The sequence below is a fragment of the Gorilla gorilla genome, chromosome 1 (assembly GCF_029281585.2).
Source record: "Gorilla gorilla gorilla isolate KB3781 chromosome 1, NHGRI_mGorGor1-v2.1_pri, whole genome shotgun sequence".
In the NCBI taxonomy this organism is placed as follows: domain Eukaryota; kingdom Metazoa; phylum Chordata; class Mammalia; order Primates; family Hominidae; genus Gorilla; species Gorilla gorilla.
This window is the reverse complement of record NC_073224.2, coordinates 96523683-96550554: the sequence shown is the minus strand read 5'-3', so window position 1 is coordinate 96550554 and position 26872 is coordinate 96523683. Positions and strand designations below refer to the sequence as shown.

At 43.9% G+C, this 26872-nt stretch overlaps 2 protein-coding genes and 1 long non-coding RNA gene across 6 annotated transcripts in view; 1 reads left to right on the top strand and 2 right to left on the bottom strand.

Annotated features, from left to right (window-relative positions):
* Positions 1 to 2254: 2254 nt before the first annotated feature.
* PEX19 (peroxisomal biogenesis factor 19) lies at positions 2255 to 10582 on the bottom strand. Of its 3 annotated transcripts, none has more exons than XM_004027711.5 (8): positions 10435 to 10582; positions 8902 to 9011; positions 8318 to 8483; positions 7791 to 7876; positions 7413 to 7574; positions 5444 to 5620; positions 5175 to 5219; positions 2255 to 5013 (listed from the first exon to the last, which is right to left on the bottom strand). In XM_004027711.5, the coding sequence occupies exons 1-8, from the start codon at positions 10502 to 10504 to the stop codon at positions 4930 to 4932; spliced, it is 900 nt and encodes a 299-aa protein (XP_004027760.1). In that variant the 5' UTR covers positions 10505 to 10582; the 3' UTR covers positions 2255 to 4929. The 3 variants fall into 3 exon arrangements, with proteins under 3 accessions (XP_004027760.1, XP_018880800.1, XP_004027761.1); XM_019025255.4 differs by having other exon boundaries at positions 2255 to 2766; positions 10435 to 10547; XM_004027712.4 differs by lacking the exon at positions 8902 to 9011 and having other exon boundaries at positions 10435 to 10549.
* On the top strand, positions 9642 to 17698 carry LOC134756512 (uncharacterized). Its single transcript, XR_010129242.1, has 2 exons — positions 9642 to 10227; positions 17055 to 17698. It is a non-coding gene; the product is annotated as an uncharacterized lncRNA (long non-coding RNA).
* Positions 15074 to 26872, bottom strand: part of COPA (COPI coat complex subunit alpha) — a 54087-nt gene continuing 42288 nt past the window's right edge. For both annotated transcript variants that reach the window (XM_019025301.4, XM_063693712.1), the window contains exons 18-33: positions 24909 to 25071; positions 24653 to 24799; positions 23363 to 23552; positions 23150 to 23245; positions 21868 to 21956; positions 21543 to 21666; positions 20575 to 20664; positions 20291 to 20400; positions 19185 to 19262; positions 18965 to 19033; positions 18283 to 18419; positions 17811 to 17997; positions 17618 to 17728; positions 17133 to 17294; positions 16290 to 16484; positions 15074 to 16014 (exon numbers count right to left, since the gene is read on the bottom strand). In XM_019025301.4, coding sequence (XP_018880846.1) covers positions 15955 to 16014; positions 16290 to 16484; positions 17133 to 17294; positions 17618 to 17728; positions 17811 to 17997; positions 18283 to 18419; positions 18965 to 19033; positions 19185 to 19262; positions 20291 to 20400; positions 20575 to 20664; positions 21543 to 21666; positions 21868 to 21956; positions 23150 to 23245; positions 23363 to 23552; positions 24653 to 24799; positions 24909 to 25071 — 2008 coding nt within the window. In that variant the 3' untranslated portion in view covers positions 15074 to 15954. The remainder of the gene's footprint in view (positions 16015 to 16289; positions 16485 to 17132; positions 17295 to 17617; positions 17729 to 17810; positions 17998 to 18282; positions 18420 to 18964; positions 19034 to 19184; positions 19263 to 20290; positions 20401 to 20574; positions 20665 to 21542; positions 21667 to 21867; positions 21957 to 23149; positions 23246 to 23362; positions 23553 to 24652; positions 24800 to 24908; positions 25072 to 26872) is intronic.

Genomic DNA, 26872 nt, shown 5'->3' with positions numbered 1-26872 from the left:
GCATATTCTTTTCCCAGTGTTTGGTTGTGATATTGTAAAATATGTATTTGGTCTTTAACCCCTTTTCCTGGAATATAACTTCTAAAATCCTTAAAATCTTCAAACTGATGTCTTATTGTATTCCAATGAGTTGACTGATGGTTGGCATCCCCTAGGTAGCTTCAGGTTCGGGGTCAGTCAACAAAAAGACCAAAGCAGTATTAGAGGGTTGGAACTTTCAACCCCACCCCCAAACCTCTAGGGAGGACAGAGGGGCTGAATTTTAAATTAATCACCAATGGCCAATGGTTCAGCCGATCATGCCTATATATAAAGCCTCCATAAAAACCCAAAAAGACAAGATCTAGACAGCTTCCAAGATGTCAAACACATGAGGGTTTATAGAATGAGGGGTCCCCAACACCTGGGCCACGAACCAGTACCAGTCCATGGCTTGTTAGGAACTGGGCCTCACAGCAGGAGGTGAGTGGCAGGTGGGCCAGCAATACCGCCTAAGCTCCACCTCCTGTCAGATCAGCAGTGGCACTAGATTCTCAGAGGAGTGCAAACCCTATTGTGAGCTGCACATGCGAGGGATCTAGGTTGTGTGCCCCTTATGAGAATCTAGCTAATGCCTGATGATCTGAGGTAGAACAGTTTCATCCCAAAACCATCCCCCCACCCCTCTCTGTGGAAAACTTGTCTTCTATGAAACTGGTCCCTGGTGCCAAGAATGTTGGGGACCGCTGTCCTAAATGGTGGCATGCCCAGAGAAGGAATGGAAGCTCTGCAACCTTGCCTTATACATCTTTTCATCTTTTTTTTTTGAGAGATGGAGTCTTGCTCTGTCTGTTGCCCAGGCTGGAGTACAGTGGCACAGTCTCAGCTCACTGCAACCTTCGCCTCCCCAGTTCAAGCAATTCTCTTTCCTCAGCTTCCCAAGTAGCTGGGACTACAGGCATGCACCACCACACCCAGCTAATTTTTGTTTTTTTTTTAATAGAGACGGGGTTTCACTATGTTCGCCAGGCTGGTCTTGAACTCCTGACCTTAGGTGATCCACCCACCTCGGCCTCCCAAAGTGTTGGGATTACAAGCGTGAGCCACTGGGTCCAGCCATGTTTTCATCTATATTCATTGTAATATCCTTTAAATAAACTGAAATATGTAAGTAAGTGTTTCCCCAAGTTTTGTGGGCCACTCTAACAAATTAACCAAACCCAAGGAGCGGGCTGTAGACACCCTGATTTATAGCACAGGCAAAATAACCCAGGAATTGCAATTGACATCAGAAGTTGGGGGAGACAGTCTCAGTGATTGATTGGTCAACCTGTGGGATCTGACACTGTCTCCAGGTAGACAGTGTCAGAATTAAAGTAAATTAGAGGATATCCAGCTGTTATCCACTGCAGAATTGCTTGCTTGTTGAGGGGAGGGAATTCCACACGTGATTACAGAAGAGTTCTGTGTCGCTCATTGTGGTGTGAGAACAGGGGATGAACAGTGCTTTTCCACTCAATGATTAACTGATAAATGGCTCTTTCCATTGATAGTTTATGAGTCTAAGAACTATCTCAGGCTTAAAAACTGGACAAGAAATGGCGACTTTTCTTTGAAGTTTCTGACTTCAGCCTTCTGTTCAACCATTCTTGATCTCCCTTATATATAAGAAGACAATACTCTTCTTGGTTGCCCATCTATCCTGCTCCTAGGACCACTCACATTCCGTTAGCCATCTCCACTTTGACCTTGCTACCCTTAAGGAAATTTACTCACCTTGCTTCTGAGAGTTAAGTGTTGCCACCTGGCCTCTGCTATGTCAGGATCCTATCATTCCCCCACTGCTACTAGGAAAACAGTTTCTTTTACATCTTGTATCAGCTTCGATCTACAGAGACAGCCACTTCTAAATTTCTCAAAGATGCTGGTAACCCTTCATCAGTGCCTTTCCCATTGTCTTTATTAAAAAATAATTCCCAGGTCTTTCTGGGGTATATAGTCAGCTGGTGGGTTTACCAGTGTTATATAACATTCATTCTTGCATACCCATTTCCTCTAAGTCTTTTGGTCCTTTTTTGTATGGTCTGCCGTCTCCACGTCATTCAATATGGGCCAATGTTTTCTCCTAGCTCCCCAAAGCCATCTTAACATCATATTATAACTGCCTCATGGGGCTTTGACAAGACCTTCCAGGGTCACAGGAAAATGTCCCAATTATCAAAAAGTCTGTATTAATTCAATTCTTAATTCATGAAGCCGCCCATACAATCACAAATTTATCTAACACATTTAATTTTGGAACAAAGGAGCAACTCCTTTAAAGTTTGAGAGTCGCATAAATATTTCATATGCAGCTTAAACCTATGCTTTGTAATGATTATTTTTGAGCAGCAGAAAAGGAAAGCTAGAGAAATGCTAGAGATGTCCTTACTAGTGACACATTCTTGCTGAAGAACAAGTTCTCTGGAAGTGAAACTCAAATAGGAGAGAACAAGAGGTACAGGTAGGTATCAGTTCTGCTAGGGTCTTCAGAGAGACTCAGGGCCCCAAAACAGTGCTACTCAAAGGTGATCTGCAGACTTGTGCTGGTCGGTGAACACCTTTTTTTTTTTTTCACCGGTCTGTGACATGGTGAATTACAAATTGAGTGTTTAAAAACTTTTTAGCATTTCAATGTTGCTGTGATATCCAAGTACATGATCAATGGACTTAACCTACAGAACAGTCTGGCCAGTTTGGGTGCTGTCAAACTTGCCGGGTCGGCAGCACACAGTGTGAACTCCATACCTGTCATGGGCAATAGGAATGCATATTGATAAGTGAAGGACTGGAAAACAAAAAACCTGGTCCTTTACCATACATAGTTTGAGAAAGACTGCCCTAGAGTACCATACCTCCACCACAAGTCCTGGAATAATTCCAAAAGTTTTTGGAACAAAGTGTGACCTGAGGTCAACTTGCTCACATTCAATCAAAATCAAAATAAAAATGAGTGCCTTGGGAACAAAGATAAAGTGGACTAGGGCATTTGTTTAGATTCCTGGAGTAAGCCCTGGCTAGGCTAGCAGAAGTGAGAATCTGTAAAAGAAAACTGGTAGGACAGAAGGCACAAGGTTCATAGAGAAGGGCTCTTTTGTTCTTACCTCCTCCTCTCTATCCTTGTCCAGTTTTTGGCTGGAGCTTTAAGGAGAAAATAGTGACACTCAAGCCCCATGACTATATCGCAAGTATACCTGTATTTTTTCCATCTCTGGCAGAACAGAGACGTTTTACATTCAGATCTGGGTTCTTCCATGCTCTGGTAAGGTATAGGAGTTGGAATTTCCCAAATAGCCTGAGACCTTAAGAACATTTCCTTCCTCACCAATACCATAAAACATGTAAGGTCTTCAAGGGGTGAAAAGTTTTAACCTCGGGGCAAGTGACATGTCAGAAGCTCAAAGCGACTCATAATGCATGTGAATTTGCTCTGGAGACACTTATCTTCTGAGTGAACCAGGACAGCCAGCTGGGCTGACCAGAGTATCTACCAACATATGTCAGCCAAGGTCCGTAGACCCACTGGGAGCCACAGAAAAAAAGCCACGTCAGCTCAAAGAAAAATAATTTAGAAAACATAACAATATATTACTAACATTAATAACAATAATGTAAAAGGTTAAAATATAATACCACTTGAAGGGCTTTCTACATTGAAATACTCAAGGGAACATGAGGAAAGATGGCCATCCAGTCTCCTTTGCCAACTGAGGTGCAGACTGAGTTGTGGAAGGTGGGTGTTGATGGAACCCAGCATTACAATATTGTGTAGAACTAGTCTCCTAATATACCTCACTCTGCAACTTACGGAAGCTGAGGAAGATCAGAAAAAGACCACACTCCTCACTCAGAATATTTATTATATTCTGCCCCATGGGGCCTTGCAGGAAAAGGGACCCAAGCTATACCCCTACTCCTTTTCCAAGCTACTTTCCTGAACCAAGGGACAGGATTCTAAGAGAATCATGTATCTCAAACAAGCCAGAATGTATCTGGGGAAGAATAGCCATTAATTTCCTAGACCTGACACTGGGTTTATTTGTGTCTGCCAGGAAGACGGGGAGTCAGTGAGAATGGTAAATGGACTAGATGAGGGGAAATAGGATGGGCCCTTCTTTATCACAGCTTGAGCTCAAAAAGGTTGGGATAAACAGGTGTTTAAAAAAGAGAGGAGGTAAAAGGGAGGACGGGCAGGGGATAGAGGAAGGTCAGGGGCTGGGTTCACCCATATCACACAGCATTGTAGGAAGAAGCAGGGTACCCATTTGAGTTCTCAGCCTGGAATAGGGAGGTGAGGGCTCAGCACCTAGAGAGAGGAGAATCCTAAGGCCTCTCTTTCAACTGTATTGTGATTAGATGCAAAAGCCCTTTCCCTTTAGAGAATTCAGAATGGTCTGTCTGAAGGCAAGAGAGCATAGTGACAGACCTGTAGCCCCAGCCCAGGCTGTTTCTCCCCATTCTCAAAGGCTCTGCCAGGAGAACTATAGAAATACAGAGTCCCAGGACTCTGCCCCTCCTCCCCAGATCCAAGAGAGGGAGTAGAGACAAGGCACAAAGACCCTGGGCGTAAAGGTGAACATCAGTGTGGCCACATATAACATTATTTTGAGAAAGGAAAGAAAGTGCATGCCCCAAAAGGGATACCTTCCTTCACCTTGCAGGTAGCTGGAACTTTGATAGTGGCAGAAACCACAATGGAGTAGGGTTCACAGAAATGGCCTGTGAAACAGACCCTATTCCTAGAGAGACAGAGGAAAAACCTCAGCTGGTATGGCACAATCTTGAATGGGATGACAGAGGGCAGCGGGCAGACTTCTCCCGCAGGTGACACTCCTGCCTCAGTTCCCAATGGTTCTGCTGACTCCAGATGTTCCCCATAGCTGGGACTCAGAGAGGAAAACGTGTTGTGTTTCACATGATCAGACACTGTTCGCCACTGGCACCTGGTGGGCCCGAAAGATTGAGGGCATCCAGGTCAAAGTTGAGGCCAGGAGGCTGGGGAAGAGATGAAGGGACTCAGTTGCTCATTTTTTAGGACAGACGTGAAGATCCATCCCCAGTAGCCACAATTTTCACCTTAGTGGAATCCTGAGAGGTTAAAGAATTCTGGAAATTGGGGACTCAAATTAAAATCTGGAAAAAGAAGACATACTCACCATCTCTCCAGCCAGCTCTTTTGGAGGATGGCCTAAATCTTGTAGCTAGAAAATAAGGAAAATGGAACATGAAATAGAGAAAAGCCCAGAAAACAACAGAGGATCCAGAAGAGGAATCTAATGAATGATCTCTCTATTTCTTCTGAGAGAGATCACAAGAGAGGATCCCTCCTCCACCTAAGTCTAGCAGTATTGCATCCTTCCCAGCTACTTCCTTCACTGAACACCTAAGTGGACAGCACCAGTGGGCAGAAGGCAAGAGGCCTTACCTGCTGCATAAGATCCAGCACCATCTCAAAACGAGCCTTCTGAGTGGTTTCACTGTCTGTGGGGGTCTCCGCCTCAAACTGCTCACATATTTTGCACATGACGCTGTGCTGCTCCTGATACTTTTCAAACTGCTCTGGAGGTAGAGATTCCCGATGACTCTGCAACCATTCTGGATACTAAGAAAAGACAGAATGGGTGGAAAAGAATTAAGTGAACAATGGATATGGATGGGTAATCAGAACAATGTGATTAAAATGTGAAAGGGAAAGGGACGTAGAAAAACGAAAAGCTAAATAAGTAAGTTCATCATGAAAAGCGGCACTGACTCCAACCAGATCACCTGGCCTTGTTAGCATTTATGGTCACCAGAGATTGGTAAGCTTCTGTAAAGGGCCAGACAGTGAATATTTTAGGCTTCAAGGGCCACATATGGTCTCTATTGTGTGTTTTTTTTCTTTTTTTTCAACACAGAGTTTTACTGTGTCACCCAGGCTGGAGTGTGATGGTGTGATCACCACTCACTGCAGCCTCGATCTCCCCAGGCTCAAGCAATCCTCCCACCTGAGCCTCCCCAAGTAGCTGGGTCTACAAGTGTGCACCACTGTGACTGGCTAATTTTTTTGTATTTTGTAGAGACAGGGTTTCATCATGTTGCTCAAGCTGGTCTTAAAGTCCTGGGCTCAAGCAATCTGTCCACCGTGGCCTCCCAAAGTGCTGGGACTATAGCAGTGAGCCACTACGCTCAGCTATTGCACATTTTCTTTGTAGTTTTTTTCAAATGACCTTAAAAATGTAAAAACCATTATTTGCTAGAGAGTTGGATTTGGCCCACCCAGGTCTTGGCCTGCTGACTCGTGGTCTGTACTATTCATTACACACTTACCCACATTTCCCCATGTCACTGAAAAGCTTCTATTCCTATATTTTATCTCTCCAGTAAAACTATACACTCTTTAGCCAGGTGTGGTGGCTCACACTTGTAATCCCAGCATTTTGGGAGGCTGAGGTGGGAGGCTCACTTGAGCTCAGGAGTTTGAGACCAGCCTGAGCAATATAGTGAGAGCTCACCTCTACAAAAAATTTTTAAAACATTGGCCAAGCATGGTGGCACACACCTGTAGTCCCAGCCACTCAGGAGGCTGAGATGGGAGAATCACTTGAGCCTGGGATGGGGAGGCTGTGGTGAGCCAAGATCGTGCCACTGTGCTCCAACTGGAGCGAGACCCTGTCTCAAAACAAAATGATACAACCACACATATAAGCTCTTTTATGGCAGGGACCATCATTTAAACTACGCTTACACTGTTCACATCACAAAGCCAGTAAGTAAATCCTCAGTTAATTCTTTTTCTTTTTCAGATGGAGTCTTGCTCTGTCGCCCAGGCCGGAGTACAGTGGCACAATCTCAGCTCACTGCAACCTCTGCCTCCCAGGTTCAAGTGATTCTCCTGCTGCCTCCTGAGTAGTTGCGATCACAGGCGTGAGCCACTACGCCAGGATAATTTTTGTATTTTTACTAGAGACGGGGTTTCACCATGTTGGCCAGGCTGGTCTCGAACTCCTGACCTCAGGTGATCCACCCACCTCGGCCTCCCAAAGTGCTGGGATTACAGGCATGAGCCACCATGCCCAGCCAAATTCTTGCTGGAGAAATGAAGTCAGAAATGCAAGATTGATCAGACAACAATCCCAGAGTCTTGAACCAGTTTATAGAAAACTAGAACTGAAGGATTTCCTCTTAGACCCCAAACGTTATACCTCTTATACCCCAACATACCGTGTGACAGCTTTATTCTCTCAGAGACACAACTCTCCCCACCCCCCAACTCTCCCTGCCTCAAATAAATAAAGAAGGAAAAAAAGCACACTTGAGTTACTCTTTCTGCAGGCTCTGAGTAGACAAAATAGCCCACATCAGTTGATGTGATGGAGAATGAAGAGAAAAAGCAGAAATGGAAGTTCACAAACCTTTTCTGTGATCTCCTTCAGTGATGGGTACAGCACATCCTTGGAGAGTAGGTTCTGCATAATACTCTGCATGATGGGGAGGATGTTCCCTTCCCCATCCCCTTCGTCCATGCCTAGCCCCTCCATGGCCTTGGTCAGCTCTTCTTCCGACATGCTGGAGTTCTAGATAGGACAAGTAAGAGGTGAGCAGGTATACTACCTTCTTGGGATGCTCACCACTCTCTCAGGTGACAAAGATAAACTATCTAAACTTGCCTGTAACAAACAATAAGACAGCAACAGACTTGGGATGATACTCAAAGCATCTGTCTTTTGAGACTCTGCTGGAGAAATGTCTGGGAGTGGACCCCTTTTGGGCCCCTACTACTTTCTCCTCACCTGAAGGTCAGTGGCATTTTTGGCTAATCCACTTAGTGTTTCCTTTAGGCAAGAAGTGAATTCTTGTTGGGAGGTCATATCACTGCCTAGGAGAGATTAAAAAAGCCAGCGTCATTTAGGAGTTTGTTTCCTTGCCTAGACTGAACTGGTTACCAGCTTGGATATGAAGCATTTACTAGTGAATCATTATCACTCCCAATCTTGGAAAACCCTATGGTTATCTTTATAGTCTTTTCATAAATCTATTTAGTACACGGACTCTGCATCAGTTTATTCTCCATGATGATACCCACAATAACACTGTGACCTTTCAAATGGTCAGTTTTGAATAATGTTTTCTATTACTTTCCAACCTATCTCACCCCTTTTCATTAACAGGGATTCCCATCCTTTCTCTCATTGCCTTTACCCGTTCCTTGGCTGTGACATCATGATTGCTATCAACTTCACTAAGAATTCTGGTGTTTTCAGGCAACAAAGACTTAAGAGTCTGTTCAGATATTTCCGTGTATCTGGGGTCTCCTCACCCACTCTCCCTGCAGCCTCCGAGAGCTTTTGGAACTGCTCCACCAGGTGGGGCTCTTCCTCAGCCAACTCCTTCATTGCCTTCTCGAACTCCGCAGTGGCTTGGGAAGCCAGTTCACTGTCGAATAGTTCCTGGAAAAACTTCTCTTGGGAAGCGAAGAGGGCATCCTGCGGGGGAAGGATGGCTGAAATGCATCTTACTTAGGACTACACTGCACCTGGCCTCTGATAGAAGCCACAGGCAGTGGCTATGGGAAATGCACCTCCCTCCTACCCAATTCCACTGGACATTCTAACTACTGCTCCTAATGAGGATAGCAAAAAAGGTATCTAGTCATTGAAGGAGGGTATGGGATGGCATACCAATCCAACCATTTAAACCTACTATTTTTTCAAGGAACTCTGAGATTCCCGCACTCAACCTCAAGTCCTTATTTCACAAGGACTGAGGCTGGCAAGAGCACTCACCAATGTGAGGCCAAGGTACCCTCCCCCATTCCCCTCTGGCCCATAGGGGCCTGCCCAACCTCTGCTCAGGGCTGCATGCCCATCCCCTCCCCATCCCTTAAGGGGGTGGAATTTATACTTTGGCAGTGTCTCCTGGCGATCTCTTCTGGGGCCCCGAAGCATCAGGGGCCGTGGTGGTAGAAGGGGGTGCTGGGGAGGGTTTGGCTTTATCGAAATCATCAAGAGCACCTTCAGAGACAAGAGACATGGTGTGTGTGTTGGCGACAGATGAGAATGCAAGCAAGGCTGGGTGGTTTCTGGGCAAAGCATTAGGAATATGATTTTTCAAATTGCCAACTTTCCTCAGTTTTCCTCCTTGAGTCCCCCACCTCCCCAGACCACCCTCAATGAGCCTCCTACTTCCTTCTGGATTACCTAATTTATTGTGAGCAAAGGCAGAGAAATCCCTTAAGGTGGAACAAATGTCCATCTCAGAGCTGGGAGGAGAGGATTAAAAAGTTCTGCAGAGACATCTCCATCTACAGTGTCTCCCTTGTCACACCCTAACGATTCCCTAGAAATCCCATACAAATACCCAACAGGAGTAGAGAACACAGATGTCCTTATCCCTCTGAACTCACTCTGGAGCTCTAAAACGAATGACTTGGTGAGAAAGCACAGGACATCCCACCCAGCTTCCTGTTGGTACTGGTACCAGCACAGACTGAGGGACTACATACCAGACTTCATGGTAAGGCATTAAACTATCTTCTCTTATTCTCCAGTTTAGTGCTCCCCCACAACCTTCTAGAGCTCCCTTTGGCCTGATCTCTGCAGATAACCGTACACTAATTTACACAGTCACTTGGCACTCCTCAGGGTTTCTGTTCATTTTTCTGCCTGCCCACATCTCCGTGATTGAGCAAGCGATTACAAATTCACATCTGCCCTGAAAAGCCTGTGTCCTCACCACCATTCTGCTCGCCAGGCCTAGGGAGAGAGCACTGGCCCTACTCTGGGCAGGAAGTCAACAGGGGAGTGGAGAGTAATGCTAAGAAAACATCCCCCGTCTTTCAGGAGGGTGAACTGCTTTCCCCTGAAATCGCCACATCCTCAGTTTCTCAAAATAAGGGAAAGGAGTCCGCTTGAGCTACTGACAAGATGAAATAACTGTTAAGGGGCCTAACGAGAGAAAGAGAAAAGGACTAGGAGGAGAAAAGTGTCTTTCGTGTTAAGGAAGACAGGACGAGGCACACAAGGACCGGCCACGAGCTTGCTAGGAGTTAATGTAAGCAATCAGTGAGTGCATGGTTCGCTACCCAGCAAGAACCAAATGCTGCTGCTGCTGCTACTGCTGCTGAAGTCGGACTTTAAGAACTTAGTAACCTAAAGAGGAGTTTGAAGAGGTATCATGAAACGCCGTTCTACGGAAACATCCACCATCCGGACCACTGAGGGAACCCAGGTGAGCTCCCCAGCTCCAGTCGCCGGGGGCGGGGGGGGGGCAGGATGACCCAGAGATTTTTGGGGGGCTCGGGGGTCAGACTCTCCGCCCCCATTTAACCTTTGGAGAGCCTCTCCTGCCCCGTCCCTAATATCTCAGGTTCACTTAACCCCCAGAATGGGTCCTCACACCTGCCCTCTTCGGGCCTTTCCCACTATGGGCTCTTACTTTCCAGAAGCTCCTCCAATTCCCTGTCCGCTTCGGCCCCAACACTACAGTCTTCCTCAGCGGCGGCCATCTTGCTACCTCCGACTTGCCGTAGGAGGCGGGACCTCCTCGGTGCCGCCACGCCCTCCACCCCTTCGCTCCCGCCCTCTTCTGCCTCGGGTAACCAATGGTATTGCTGACCGGTGCGGAACCGCCATTTTTAAAGGGCCAGGAAGCTTTGAGTGTTTGTGTTTTGGGTATTATTCCCTTTTCTCCTGTGAAACAGAGAATTAGGGATAAGATAGGGTTATTTTCTGTCTGGTTTTAGAGGCCCGGACTCCTTTCTTTCAACTTCCCAAATTACCTGGCGAAGCTCTTTCATTATTTTTTCCTGAGCTGTGAGTAGGCCAGATTGAGACAAACTGCCTACAAATAACCAGAATCTAAACACATATAATTGAGATGACAATTATGGCACATAACATACTACTTTTTCTCACTTCATTTTTTTTTTTTTAATTTTTTTTTGAGAAGGAGTCTTGCTCTGTCGCCTACGCTGGAATGCAGTGGCACCATCTCGGCTCACTGCAGCCTTGGCCTCCCGGGTTCAAGCGATTCTCCTGCCTCAGCCTCCCGTGTAGCTGGGATTACAGGCGCGCGACACCACGTCCGACTAATTTTTGTAGAGACGGGGTTTTAACATGTTGGCCAGGCTGGTTGGCCAGGCTGGTCTCGAACTCCGGACCTCAGGTGATCCGCCCACCTCGGCCTCCCGAAGTGCTGGGATTACAGGCGTGAGCCACTGCGCCCGGCTTCACTTCATTGTTTCACTCAAATATTATCTTTTCTGAAACGCTTTCCTTGGCCATTCCCGTTCCTTTTCTTCCTAACACTGAACAGTATCTGACATACTATCTACCGTACTTGTTTATTCTCCGCTCCCCACCCTGCAGAATTTAAACACCATGAAGGCAAAGATTTTCGTCTGTTGTCTTCACTGCTGTAAAGCCCAACTCCCAGGCTAGGGTATAAGACTTAGTAGGCATTCATTGGCCACTCTTTGCTCTCGCAGTCCCTAATCAGGCACATCTGTCTGCCCAATCTAGTGGCATCTCTTATTTCCTATTATCTATTAGAACTGTTTGATTAAAGGACACAGGGCCGGCCAGGAACTTAGAACTCAATGTAATTAAGAGAGCCTCTGGGACCTTGGACTGAGCAGGGCAATTCGAATGCAGTAGTAATAGACTTACTTTCCCTGAACAATCTCCTTTTCTCCACACAGAACCCAACCTCTAACTGAGTGAACACGGGGAATGCTCAGATAGAGGTAACTCTAGACGTCCCTTTCCTCCTTTGGAATTGTTCTATTCAGATGTCAGAATGTAGCAACTGTTTCACGTACAAATCTGTTTTCGCACTTAGAGAGCACCTATTATTAAGGTCTTGTTCTGGGCACAGTGAGGACAGAGAGATAAATCAGGACCACCCCCTGCTGTAAGGTAGCTAAGTGGGGGTAAGCCGGAGGTATGATGAGATATACACACAGTAAGTATGATACAAGGTAAGAATTTTAAATGAAAAAAAATCCTGTGTTAAGTCACCTCATCACTTTCATTCTTAGCTTCCTAAACACACATTTGAGTACTGCATCAAGCACCAGATCAAGCACTTAACTATGTCCTTCACAGATAGGGCACAGACTTGTAAAATCATATCTGCAAAACCTGTTTTCTTCCAACCACAAGTAGTGTGTTTTGGGATCAAAATATTATGAACTGTGAGTTAGAAAGCCTAAATTCCAGCCCCAATTCTGCCACTAATCACTTTTGACGTCCTTTACAATTCTAAACTTCTGTAATCAAATCCTTTCCTGATAAACCTGTTTCCCCAACACCTGCAACATAATTTATTCCAGACTTTCTCATTCAAACTGCTTACACATGTATCTCCAATATGGCTATAGTTGTAACAAGCACGTTAAAAAAAGAAAACTTGTCTATCAACAGGCATCTCTATTGGTTTTATTTTTTGAGACAGAGTTTCACTGTCGCCCAGGCTGGAGTGTAGTGGTGCAATTTTGGCTCACTGCAGCCTCCACCTCCCGGGTTCAAGTGATTCTCCTGTCTCAGCCACCTGAGTAGCTGGGTCTGCAGGCTTGCGCCACCATGCCCAACTAATTTTTGTATTTTTAGTAGAGACAGTGTTTCACCAGATTGGCCAGCCTGGTCTTTAACTCCTGACCTCAAGTGATATGCCCACCTTGGCCTCCCAAAGTACTGGGATTATAGATGTGAGCCACTACACCTGGTCAATTGGCTTTAAACTAATGTAATATAAGCATGTTAATTAAAAGATAATAAATGATAATTAAAATGGAGTCAAAAACAAGCACGATTCTTTCTTTGCATTATTTCTTAAACTTCTTTCTGCTTTTCTATTTTTACTACTAATATTCCTAACATCTCATCTCAGTATTTACTGACCTACTGACTGCTCCTTCTGCCCTTCTAATGTATAGCGAATACTGTTGAATAACAGTATTTTATAGCGCTTTCATATCACTCTGTTCCTTAAGGATTTAATGGTTCTCCACAGTTTATCGAATAAATTCTAATTGTTGCCTGGGAGTCACAATTATTTCACATCTTGTTTCCCCAATTATGTAAGATTCAAGAGGCAGGAATTGTAAAGTTGTTCCATATCCCTCAGTAATAATGTTTTTGTGTGCAAAATTAATTTTGTAATTTAATTTGCAAATTATAAATTTAAAAAATTTGCCAAAATTTACCACCAACTTGTCTGTGTTTATAGGGATAATGTTTGTAACTTGGGAAAGTGTCATCAAAGTAGTATGTACTTTTTTTTTTTTTTTTGAGACAGAGTCTCGCTCTGTCGCCCAGGCTGGAGTTCAGTGGCATGATCTCGGCTCATGGCAACCTCCGTCTCCCAGGTTCATGCCATTCTCCTACTTCAGCCTCCTGAGTAGCTGGGACTACAGGTGCCCGCCACCACGCCTGGCTAATTTTTTGTATTTTTAGTAGAGACAGGGTTTCACCATTGTTAGCCAAGATGGTCTCGATCTCCTGACCTCGTGTTCCGCCTGCCTTGGCCTCCCAAAGTGCTGGGATTACAGGCGTGAGCCACCACGCCCGGCTTTTATTTTTTATTTTTTATTTTTTTTAAGACAAAGTCTTGCTCTTGTCCCCCAGGCTGGAGTGCAATGGTGTGATCTCAGTTCACTGCAACCTCCGCCTCCCGGGTTCAAGCAATTCTCCTGCCTCAGCCTCCTGAGTAGCTGGGATTACAGGTGCCTGCCACCCTACCCAGCTAATTTTTGTATTTTTCGTAGAAACAGGGTTTCACCGTGTTGGCCAGGCTGTTCTCGAACTCCTGACCTCAGGTGATCTGCCTGCCTTGGCCTCCCAAAGTGGTGGGATTACAGGCGTGAGCCACCACTCCCAGCTAATATGTACATTTTTTTTTTTTTGAGACGAAGTCTCGCTCTTGTACCCCAGGGTGGAGTGCAATCGCGCAATCTCACTAGTAGTATGTACATTTTTGAGAAGGCAGCCTTAGTTTAGGGATGCTGTTTAAAAAAGCAACTCTTAAGATAAAGCTAAAAAATACAACGTATAGTATGAAGAGAAGTAAAAAACAAAGTGAAGCTCCCTAATATATTGATACGAGAAAATACCAAAAATGTTAAATGAAAAAACAAAGGTACAAAATTGTTAAATAGTGTGGTTTCATTTGTGTATAAAAGGAGATAGAGAATGGCACAGTGATATCAGCATGTGCATGTATATGTGTGTGTGTATATATATATATATATATATATATATATATAAAATTTCTGGAAGGATGTAAGAAAGCTGGTAACAGTGGTTACCTGTTTAGGGGAAGGTGATAGGAACTGGGTGGCTGATGAAAGGGTGGAAAGATTTGTCACAGAATAGCTTTTTATATTTACTGATTTTTCAACTATATGCATTTATTATTTATTGAAAACATGAATTTAACACGCAAAAAAGTACTTATTTTAATCAAAGTCACAGTAACGTCACTCTACCCAATTATTCTTAGCATATGACAAGCAAAATATTGTATTGTTAATGTAATCATTGTATCATTGTAATATATATAAAGTACTATTCTTTTATCTGTATATTACATGTAGAATATCTAGAACAGTGACAGTCACATGGCAGGTGCTCAATAAATATTGCTATAATTAGCAAAAGATAAAAGGCTGCAATCAAAAACAGAATAAGGGAGCTACTTGCTTTCTATCATTTTCACAGCAGTTTAGGTCCTCATATATATCCTATGAAAAATATGTGCTTCTTTTTTTCTTTCTTTTTTTTTGAGACGGAGTCTCACTCTGTCGCCCAGGCTGGAGTGCGGTGGCGTGATCTCAGCTTACTGCAACCTCCGCCTCCCGGGTTCAAGCAATCCTCTGCCTCAGCCTCCAGAGTAGCTGGGATTACAGGCACCCACCACCATGCCCGGCTAGCTTTTTTTTTTTTTTTTTTCCCAATAGTGGATGTTTATTTTGTAATTAAAAATTATTACTGGAAGGAAGATATGTACTTTGGTGGGGTGCCTGCATGGGTGAACAAGAACATGAGAGTGTCGAAGAAATAAATGGCGAAGTCAAGAAGCTCTCATAGAGATTTATTTAGTGTGAGAAATATGAGAACAATAGTTGTAAAGAACAAATCAATAACCCGCAGTGTGCATTTTGGAAAACCAAATAACTTCTTCAAATTTCTGAGTACACAGAGGGTACCTGCCTTGAAATTTAAATGTCTAAGGAAAATGGGAGATGATTAAGAGTTGGTGTGGCCTAGTCACACCAAAATGTATTTATTACATCCTGCTCCTTTCTAGTTGACAGGAAAGAAAGCTGCTGTGGGGAGAGGAGGGATAAATACTGAAGGGATTTACTAAACAAATGTCCATCACAGAGTTTTCCTTTTTTTTTTTTTTTGAGACAGAGTCTTGCTCTGTCACCCAGGCTGGAATGAAGTGGTATGATCTCAGCTGACTGCAACCTCCACCTCCTAGGTTCAAGCGATTCTCATGCCTCAGCCTCCTGAGCAGCTGGGACTACAGGCGCATGCTACCATGCCAGGCTAATTTTTGTATTTTTATTAGAGACGGGGTGTTGCCATGTTGGCCAGGCAGGTCTCGAACTCCTGGCCTCAGATGATCTGCCCACCGCAGCCTCCCAAAGTGCTGGGATTACAGATATGAGCCACTCCACCCAGCCCAGAGTTTTCATTTGTTCCTTAAAATAATTAAGCTGGAAAGGCAAGGACAATTATGAGCACAACTATAGTCAAGTTGAGAAGACCTCAAAAAAGTCAAGTTTAGACCTTCGGATTTTCCATAGAAGAGAAAAAGATACTAGGTTTTAGGGTACAGAGAGCCAGATCCGAAGAGTAGCTGCAGGGGGAAGGTGCTGTTAGAAGGAGGATATAGACACATTCTCTGCGGGGAACATATGGTGACTGACCCATGCACACAAAGGGGGCCTTAGCGAAACTGCAGAGGACTGATCCTTAAACCAATCACATCTTTGCCAATCTCTGTCACCTGTGGAAAAACAAACAAACGAACAAGTTAGAGATTTGTAAGGTTGAGAACCCTAGAAAATGTATTCCCTATACCCCTCAATGGGCACAGTAGACAGGTATTGGGGTGTTCATCACTGACTGGCCAAGAGCAGTGGGGAGATGCTCTAGCTTTCTCCAGTGTCACTGCCTCAGGGAGCAGGGGACAAGCACAAGAAGAAAAAAAGGACCACCATGTTTCTTTCTTTTTCCCCTTCGCTCAATATCCTAGATATATTTATTGAGGACAGTACTTACTGTGGTGACCCTGCAGATTTGACCTTTGAACTCAGGGGAATAGCAGGCCCCACTGAGTGGACACTTTTCTACTGGCTTTCCACGGTAGATGGGCCGATATGATGCAGCACAAATGTCAAAGGGGTTGTGCATGTCATAATTGAGCTGGTAGGCATCTGTGGGATTCTTCTCACAGGCAGACAGGATTTTTCGGGTCTAGGGGAAGGAAGGAGTATTTAGGAGGACAGAAGGCTGCAGACAACACCTCAAAGGATCCCAACACCATGGTTTGGTAGTTCCATTGATGTGAGACACAACTGTACTGTGTGAAAAGAGGTCCCAACCTCTGTACTGGATGTATGTGAAGGGTTAACAATCACCATTCCTATTGTATCAAACTTTCCCCTTCTCAATACAAAAGTGGCTCCATAATCTAGACCCACATTCCTCCACCAACTCTAGAGATTATCAGGGTCAGGTCCTAGAAAGGGTTAAAACAGACTTCCATCACCCAAAAAGAATGCATTTGGAGGACACAAGTAATGTGATGTGTATGTGAAGCTTTGTGGTGGTTGTGATGGGATATCTGGAGCTTAAGGACAGGACTGGGGTTACTTTCAGCTGCAGTGGAGCTATTCTAGGTTGCATGGCACTCTTAGACGAGTGCCATGTCTCAATAAACTATTAATTTTCCAGGAACAAAGGAAACACCAAGTCAGGAAGTAAACAGAGGGTAGCATTCTGTTGGCTTTTTGTTGAATGTTGTTATTTATTGCTTTGTTTCAGAGGCAACGACCTTGGTCTGCTCCCTCCATGTAAGAGCTGATCTGGCTTCCCTATGGTCACTGAAGGAGTTCCATCTACCTGTTGGGCCACCTCAGGCTTGGGCCCGAGTTCTAGTAGGCGCCGAGCAAAGGTGGCAGCTGTCTTGAAGTTCTTGAGCTTGAAGAACAGATTGAGGGCTGTACGCAGCACCAGGATCATGTGCACAGGCTGCAGGTTTGAGTGGGTGAAATAGGCTGCCATCTGGTGGACAGAAAAAGGAACACATGCCAGGTTGATGCTACACCTGGTAGAAGTCATTTCTAAGCTGCTTACACATGCATAAAAAACACAACACAAAACAGGATGATGGGCTATAAAGCTGAGAGGTCTTCTACCCCCTAGGTATGGAGGACTGGTGAGATGAGGAAGTAGGATGAAGAAATGTATCCTCCCCTCATAGAAATGAAGGGCCTAAATTTCTCTTCGTCCCCACTCAGATCTGGGTTTGAAATTAAAGAATTCAAACCTAGTGAAGGGTGAAGGGAAGGATGTCTCTGTTGTGCTCAGGGTCCTATAGATCTTACCTCACAGATGCGCTTCTGCTGTTCTAGAGTCTCTTTGGGCAGCTTCTTCCTTTCTGTCTCCATGGACAAACCCACAATGTACTCACGGCAAATGGTGATGAGCTGCTGAGCCTGTAGAGGGGGCAGAAGGTCAGGATACAGAGACAAGAATGTGGAAGTGCCCAGAACTGGGACAGCGGCTAGACCCTCCTACCTCTGCAATCTCTTGTTTATTGTCCACAACAAGAAGTGGCACACTGAGAAGGATGGAACGGAATTTTTCCACAGCCTCCTCAAATTTGCCAACTGTGGTGAGCTGGTAGCACAGCTGCAACCGTTGGATGAGGTCATTAAGCTTCAGGCCCACAGCTGGTACACCATTCTTCAGCCCTGCATCCTTCCTGGAAAGGGAAAAGTAGGAAGAAGACAGGATAGTCAGTAGCCAACTAGGACCCAGTTTCCTTTTCTGGCAAACATCCTCATAGCTACCCTCCTGTCTCCTGTCAAAGGAGCTGGGGAAGAGGATGACAGCAGGTGTAAACCAACCCCATAGAGTAACAAACCAAAGATCTTTTTCTACTGGGAAACCCTAGCTCTGAGAGAATTCTGACTATGTCACTGAGGCTACCATCTGAAATATCGACCACAACTTGGAACAGATGAAAGCAAAGAGCAAAGGGCCTTACCAGTTGCGATTAGGATAGCCATACATGGAGGGTAGGCAGGGCAGAGCCTGATAGGTTGTGCGGCCTCGGGCGTATGTCTGTAGGAACAGTTGCTTGTAGGGGCCAAACTGGATTACCCCTACTTGGTCATGAAGGAGCTGGAACAGAAGGAAAGAAACAAGGATTTTGGCCCTGCTGCATAAAAAGCTACTTTTCCTTGGGCAAGGTAATTAATTTCTCTATTCACGTTTCCTCATCAGTAAAATACACTTAATTGTAAGACCTACCTCATTTAATGATACCTATTAAAGTATTTAGGATAGTGCCTGGCACACAGTGAACATTAAATAAACATTAGCAGTTATTGCAGTGTTATCATTATTGTTGTTATTATAACAATACTGGCTTAGTGTTCAAAACAGACCCCTGCTTGGAAAGGGGTACTTATCTCACTGATGTGAGCCAGAAAGCAAGCTATAAATGGGTGGAAGATGACTGAAGGATCTGCCCTAAGAGATTACTAGGCCAAGTGGAAGGCAGATAACAGGAAGGCAAGTGTACTTAACAAAGATAAAGAGTTTTCATGAAAAATATACACCTTTGCCCTTATGGGTAGGATAATTTCACTTGATTAAAATGAGTCAACCATCTCCCGGGGACCCTGGGCTAGGCACACTCAAGAGGAAAAGCCAAGGTTACTTACCCGCATGGCTGTTTCGAAAGAGCCTGCCAGGATGTGATCAACTGGAAGCTGAGAGTTATTACACCAGATCTAACAAGAAACAAAAAAACCCAAGCCAAGTGAAACTTTGTCCCTTCTCTATTCTCCTCTGTAACTATAGTAGAAAAGTAGCCAACACCTGTTATATACTAATCAAGTATTAGCCACTCATCCCTGCCGTGCTGGGTTTCTTCCCGCTTACCTGAGTTGGGCTTGTTCCCTTGGTTGGGGGCACAAAGAAACCATCTTCAGCCCCACCAGCTACCCCAGGGGATATATCCTAGGGGAAAAACAAAAATTGAGTATTGAGTAATTTTTTTTTTTTTTTTTTTTTGAGACAGGGTCACACTCTGTCACCTAGACTGGAGTACAGAGGCATGATCTCGGCACACTGCAACCTGGGCCTCCCATGCTCAAGCAATCCTCCAACCTCAGCCTCCCGAGTAGCTGGGACTGCAGGCATGAGTCACCACACCTGGCTAATTTTTGTATTTTTTTGTAGAGATGGGGTTTTGCCATGTTGCCCAGGCTGGTCTCCAACTCCTGAGTTCAAGTGATCTGCCTGGCTCAGCCTCCCAAAGTGCTAGCATTACAGGCGTGAGCCACTGTGCCCAGCCAAATTGAGTAATTTTTTAAGCCATTCAAGCACTTTGTTCTGTTGAATCTAGAACACAACCATTTACATTGTTCCCTGCCCCCACTGAGGAAGAGGGGTGATAATTGTGGGAGAAGGCTGCCAAAATAGGAGCCACCTCACCAGTGACAAAATGACATATCAAAAACTCCAATTCAGATGAAACAGCTTGCTACCTTCTCATAAGCTGCTGCTGGCAGAACGCTGATTACCTCATTCTTCTTTCTTTCAAATGGGAGTTAAGCATCAGATTAGAGATAAGTCCTACATCCTCTCCTCTTAGAGCATATCAGGATAGATGGAAGTGACAAGGCCACTAACTTTGACTCTCTCGTTCTTCCTGCTTCTTTTACTTTTTAAAATAGAGACAGGGTCTTGCTATGTTGCCCAGGCTGGTCTTGAACTCCTGGGCTCAAGCAATTGTCCTGCCTTAGCCTCCCAAAGTGCTGGGATTACAGGCATGAGTCACCGTGCCCAGCCATCTTCCTTCTTTCAAATGGGAGATAAGCATCAGACCAGAAGGAGGGTCTAGTCCCCTTCCCAGAAGGGCTGACCTTAGGATAGTGGTAGGGGATAGGATAGGAGACCTTAGGATAGTGGTAGGGGACAATAAGGCCTCTGGCTTCCACAGGGAGATATGGAGAGAACCTTCTAAGGGTACAAATTCCACATACCAGCTCAGGAGGGAGCTCCAGATCTTCTTCTACATCCCAGCCACCTCCTTCTTCCTGTCCCTTGCCAAGAGCATCATCCCCCAAACCTTCTGTAGCCTCCACAAACCCATCTGTAAGGAAAATTCAAGCTCAAAACAGATTTGGGCAGTGGCATAATCTTAGCCAAAGGAAGTAAAATCAATCCTAGTTCGTTTCATGGCCTGGAAGTCTGCAGAGCTACCCACAACCCAGTCTCAATCCAAGGTGTCCATCACCCCAGAACAGTCTTAAAACAGCACTTTTACCTTCATCCAACTGCAGCTCTGCATCCTCTCCCCAGCCCTCTGTACCAACAGTGTCAATGTCAATGTCAGCAGCCAGTGCTCCTCCCTTCCCTACAGAGGGAAGGAACAGAACGGAACTGGTTATAGTCCAGCAAGTCTGAGATACAGCCTTTTCTGTAGGCAGGTTAAATCCTTTCAAAAACAGGTGCCAAGCTTCTGCCTACTTACTATTTATTTTTGTGTATTATTTATTTTTGTGGTATATATGTTATGCTAACTTGCAGTAGCTTTCACAGAGGGAGGGAATAGAAGACAGATGGAAGGAACTGGCCTTCCTGCTACCAAAAACTGGCTCTTAAATAATTTGTATTTACCAGCCTTTGGCTACCAACTCTTGAATTTCTTCCTGAGCGCTTTGCTAAGCTACCACCACTACAATGTGTACAGGGCATCAGGCATAGGGTAGATAGAGGAGGTGGAGGAAAGAGTGGGGTTTGGCACAAAATGCTCAAGAGTCTGTTTAGGCTCTTACTCACGGGAAATGAACTAGGAGACCCAGAAAACAGGAGGAGGTTAAGGGTGGAAGTGGTGGAGGGTGATAGCACACATCTGCCTATACCCACATACCGGAATTACAGGTAGTTGAATTAGTACCTTTAAGATTGTATGTCATGAACGATAAAATACTGAACAAAGAACATGACTACATATATAGTAAAACCTAAGAAAATACACCAAAATATTAACCGAAGTTATTGATGGTAGTAGAGGGATCCCTTTTCTTCTCCCTATTTTCCAAATTTTCTTTAATGACCTGAAAATGCTATTTTAAGTTTTTAAGACTGCACCATAAATGACTGGCATTTCAATATTCCATTAGGCTCCATGCAGAAAAAAAGGACAAGTTAAACTAAATGCTAATGGTATTCTCTAGGACAGTTCTTCACAAAACAAACAACAAAAGTGCTATGGGAGAAATAGGTACTTACCTTTGCTGGCAATGGTGCCTTCAAAAAATCCTTTGGATACAGTCAATAAAGGCCAATTGGTATCCAATGGCATGATAGGTGCAGGTGGCTGGAGCAGCTTGGCATTAGGGTCAATGTCTGGGATCTGAATAGTAGAAGAAAAGACGCTAAAAACAAATAGCACTTGGAAGTCACGTAAGGAAAGTTATGGAGCCTCCTTTGATCTCATTTGTTTCTCTGCCTCTCCTGGTAACCAGGTGGGAGAGTGACATTCATAATTTTAAATTGTTCTAAGATCCTAGAGTTAATCCTGTAATAAGAGACAATTATGTAAATAAAGACTCACTGTCTCCTTCTCTGGGTCAAATGTCTCCTTTAGGCTCTCAGCTTCTTCATCTAAGCCATGGGTAGCAGCTGTGAGATAGGCCAGGGACTCTGTAGAGAAAACAGACTTTGTGGTATAGGTACATTTCCAAATGCATGCTGCTGTGGTAAGCAACCTCTGAAATGGCCCCCCAGTAATCCCTGACTCCTGGTATTCAAGTTGTTGCAAAATACCCACCTCTTAAGTGTGGGCTGGATTTATTAAATAGCTTCTAATGGATGGAACATGGCAGATGTGATGGGATGTTACTTCCTAGATCTGGTTACAAAGATTGTGGCTTCTATCTTGGGGTGCCCTCTTTTGCTCACTTGCTGTAAGGGAAACTAGCTACCACGTTACAAACTCCTATGGAGAGGTCAACACGAAAAGAAACTGATGTTTCTTAGACAACAGGGAGCAAGGACATGGGGGCTGCCAATGGCCATTGAGTGAGTGCAGAAGTAGATTCTTTCCCCGGTGAGTCTTCAGATATCTGCAGTTCTGGCCAACACTTTGACTGTAGCCTCATGAGAGATCCTAAGCCGGAGGCACCTAGCTAAGCCATGCCACAAATTGTGAAATAATAAATGTTTGTGGTTTTAAACTACTAAATTTGGGGATAATTTGTTACACAGAAATAGAGAACTAATATAGCTGCTTATCTTTGAGACATATCCATCCGTGCTGAGAACCTTGGATATCACTGACTCCTCTCTGTTACATCTCAAATCTAGTTACCGCAATAAATCATGTTGTTTCTACCTTAAAATATATCCTGAATCTGACCACTGCTCACCCCTCCACTAATAGCGCCTTGGTCCAAACCTCATCTTTCACCTTGCTTGTTTCCTAATGTATCTCAAATGCTAATATAATGCTTGGTATATAGTGGGTTCTCAAAAAATATCCCTTGACTATATACATGAATAAATGAGTGAAACCTCCAAACTGAAAATAAAGAATAAAATTCTAATGGCATCCAACCAAGTGCATTTACTAGGGCATCCACTCAAGACCTTTTAAAACCTCCTATCTCCCCCATGAATAACTATTCTCCTAAGGGTGTTTGGCTGGACTGAATATTCTGGCTGCACCTCCCTTTGGCTTTGAAGAAAATCTTCTAAGCACAGTAGGGGCATGTTGTCTCTCCTAAAAAAATGCACAATAAAGAGAAATCCCTCACCACTATAGACAGATTAACTCAACAAAAACAGAAAAATACTTCCTCAGACCCTGAAAAAGCTGGCAAGTCTCGGATACTTACTCTGTCCACAGTTCTTCAGGATCCGCACACGCTCTGACACATCACCCAGGTATAGGGCATTCTGATAGTGGCCACTCATGTCCTTTCTGATCTCAGCTGCACCAAGTAAGAGACACCAAGTTAGGTCTTTTCTCTTAAGTTCTCTTTCTCCTTTATTCACCTTCCTCCTTCCCCCAAGAACCCCTCTTCCCATCCTTAGTTTGAGGGCCTCACCAATCTTCATCATCTTGCGAAGTTTTTCTAAGTTGCCAGTGATAAGATACAGGAAGGAAAGTTTGTCAAAGTTTTTGGTACGCTGATAGCACATTTCCACAATCTGGTGGTTCCCCTGCAGCAGGGCCACTTCTCCCAGCTTTTCCCAGCAGTTCTTGTCATCCAGTGCTTTGGCTGCTTCCAGAGCAATCTAAAGAATCCCCAGGGTCATGTTAACAGGTTGAAGGACAATGTGACTCAAAACCAAGGACTCTGCAAAGCATCTGCATCCATATAGATTTCCCGAAGAACTTCCTATACTTTCAATTACTCCTAGCTTTTAGTCTAATTCCATTGAAAATCGGCTGGGTGCGGTGGCTCACATCTGTAATCCCAGCACTTTGGGAGACCAAGGCAGGCGGATCCCGAGGTCAAGAGCTCGAGACCATCCTGGCCAACATGGTGAAACCCTGTCTCTACTAAAAATACAAAAAAAAATTAGCTGGGAATCATGGTGCACGCCTGTAGTCCCACCTACTCGGGAAGCTGAGGCAGGAGAATTGCTTGGACCCGGGAGGTGGAGGTTGCAGTGAGCCGAGATCATGCCATTGCACTCCAGCCTGGGCAACAAGAGCAAGACCCCGCCTCAAAAAAAAGAAAAAAAAAAAAAAAAGAAAATCCAGTGAACACATAGGACCCCTTTGGATACAGAGATGGAAATAATTACATCGCATTATCCTCCTCCTCCTCAGAAATTTACTTTTACAACAAAACCACCTAGCAGTTGCTGATTCCATAGAGCCAGTTCTTGCTTAGCTACCTTACTTCCCACCTGCCAGGTTTGAAGATCCACAGGGGCTTTAGCAAAGACAGAAGAAATACTACTAGGAAGAAGTTCAGAACTGGAAAACGTTTTCGTAAGCCCTTTTCGCCTTAGAAAACAATGCCTATACATTCTAGGCCCCAACGCTTAGTAGGTACTCTTTCATCTAAGTAGCCAGTCAGCAAGATCAAGTGTCAAGGAAATAATAAGATTTTCAAATTCCATGCCATCTTGCTTTTATCCTAGAAGTTACTGAATTCACACTAATTGAGGTTGACAAAAATAGAAATGCTGTGGCAGAAGCAGAGGCAGGTAAAAGTAGAGATGGGTAAATAGCAACAGGAAGATGGCTCAATGTAACAACTAAAAAAAATCCCAAATTTCATTATTCTGGCTAAAGAAGCAAGCCCAGAATAATGCCCTCCCAATGGCACTCTAACTCTCTCACCTCTAAGACAATATGGGGCTGATGACCATATTCCTCTCACCTCAATGTTTCCACACTCCAGTGCCAGACTAAAGCGAGTTTTCTCATCCTTGACAAAATGCAGTGCCACTTCAGGATAGCCCTTCTTCTGGAGATAAGCAATAATAGACTGGCCAACTAGTTTGGCATTCCTCACCATGTGCAGTACCTAGACATTTGGGGTGGAGTCGGGCAAGAAGTAGACATCACTTACAGCAAAAGAAAAAAAAAAGAGTGCTGCCTCTCTTAATACTCTAGTTTGCATCCTCACTTCATACCTCATCATATTTTCTGTTGATCAGGGCCAGCTTGAATTTGAACTCAGTGGGATCAATGGTGAGTACCCGGGGACGACACTCCCTGTCTAGGCAGTATACATTGTTGCCCTTCACCCGTGTGACATAGATGGGTAAATCCAGAGTTCGAATGATCCCGTGGTCCCTAAGAACAGAGGGCACAGCTTTCAGTAAGTGAGAGGGAAAATCCATCCTGTGAAGAAACGGAACAAACCTAGGAAACGGTCTTTTGTCAAGTGCCATTTGAACAATGATATAGATGGGAAGTGATTCAAAAAAGAGCAGAACTAAATGCCAAATTTATCATATTCTTTCTACAATGGGGTAGATGGCACGATCTTTATATGCTATTATCCTAGAAGATGAGTAACAGATGTGGCTATAGGAATCAGACCTAAAAGTTAAACCTTAAGTTCTGATATATAATCAGTAGGTGATTATGGACAGGTAACTCCTTTATAATCTATAACTGAAAGTAGAAGAGAGGTAGATGTGAAGAGTTCTGACAAAGAAATAATAAAAAACAAAGTATTTTGAACTGAATAATAATAAATAGATTGCAAATTGAAGTTTGTCAATATAGCTAATGCAACATTTGACAGATAACTTACAGACTGCATTAGAAGAAATACTAAAAATTATTGGGTTCTACATGCATATATTAGGAGAAACTGAAAATTAACAGTCATCTCAAAAAAATTTACTGTTCTTTTTAAGCCAAAGAAAGTACTTAGAAGAAAATAATGAAGCCAATAGTAGAAATTAAATAAAAAACAAAAAATACAGTAGAGAAGTTCAATGAAAGCAAAACTTGAATAAAATTGATAAGCCTCTCATGAGGGTAATTCAGAGAAAAGAAAACAATAGGAATGAAAAAGGGGATATCACTACAGATCTTGCAGAATAAAGATGTAACTTTTTAAGAGAATCAAACTGGCCAGGTACAGTGGCTCACATCTGTAATCTCAGCACTTTGGGAGGCCGAGGTGGGTAGATCACATGAGGCCAGGAGTTCAAGACCAGCCTGGCCAACATGGTGAAACCCCGTCTCTACTAAAAATACAAAAATTAGCCAGGAGTGGTGGTGCATGTCTGTAATCCCAACTACTCGGAAGGCTGAGGCAGGAGAGTCACTTGAACCCGGGAGACGGAGGTTGCAGTGAGCCGAGGTCGTACCATTGCACTCCAGCCTGGGTAACAGAGTGAGACTCCGACTCAAAATAAATAAATAAATAAATAAATAAATAAATAAATAAATAAATAAATAAATAGAAGGATCAAACTCCTAAAAAATAAAATTTGCCAAAGTTGAATCAAAAATAAATAGAAAACACCTATAGTCCTATAATGGCTAAATAAACTGAATCAGATTTTTAAAATCCTCCCATAGAGAAAGTCCTATGTCCATATGACTTCAAGGGCAAATTCTAACCAATATTCAAGGAAGAATTAATTCCAGTTGTATGCAAACTCATTGAGGGAACAGAAAAAATACATTACTTTGCTTTATGAAATTCACACAACCTTGATACTAAAACCTAACAAGGACAGTAAGAAAAGGGAAAATTACAGGTAATCTCACTTATAAATATGTGAAAACATAAGTAAAATATTAGCAACCTAAAGCTAGCAATATTTGAAAAGGGTAAAAATATCAAGACCAAGTTAGGTTTACATCAGGAATATAGTGTTGATTTAACATTTATAAAAAATCAGCTGGGCACAGTGGCTCATGCCTGTAATCCCAGCACTTTGGGAGGCTGAGGCAGGCGGATCACCTGAGGTCAGGAGTTCAAGACCAACCTGAACAACATGGCAAAACCTCATCTCTATTAAAAATTCAAAATTAGCCAGGCGTAATGGCTCACGCCTATAATCCCAGCTACTTGGGAGACTGATGCACAAGAATTGCTTGAACCCGGGAGGTGGAGGTTGCAGTGAGCTGA

Bases quoted from the DNA above. Each gene is read 5' to 3' on its own strand.
- PEX19 (XM_004027711.5), bottom strand. From the start codon at position 10,504: ATGGCCGCCGCTGAGGAAGACTGTAGTGTTGGGGCCGAAGCGGACAGG. The intron at 7,575-7,790 runs GTGAGGAGAAAG...TGTCCTATCTAG, and splicing joins AAAATGCCACTGACCTTCAG to AACTCCAGCATGTCGGAAGA. The intron at 5,014-5,174 runs GTGAGTATGTCT...TCTCTTCCCCAG, and splicing joins AAGAGCTGGCTGGAGAGATG to CCTCCTGGCCTCAACTTTGA.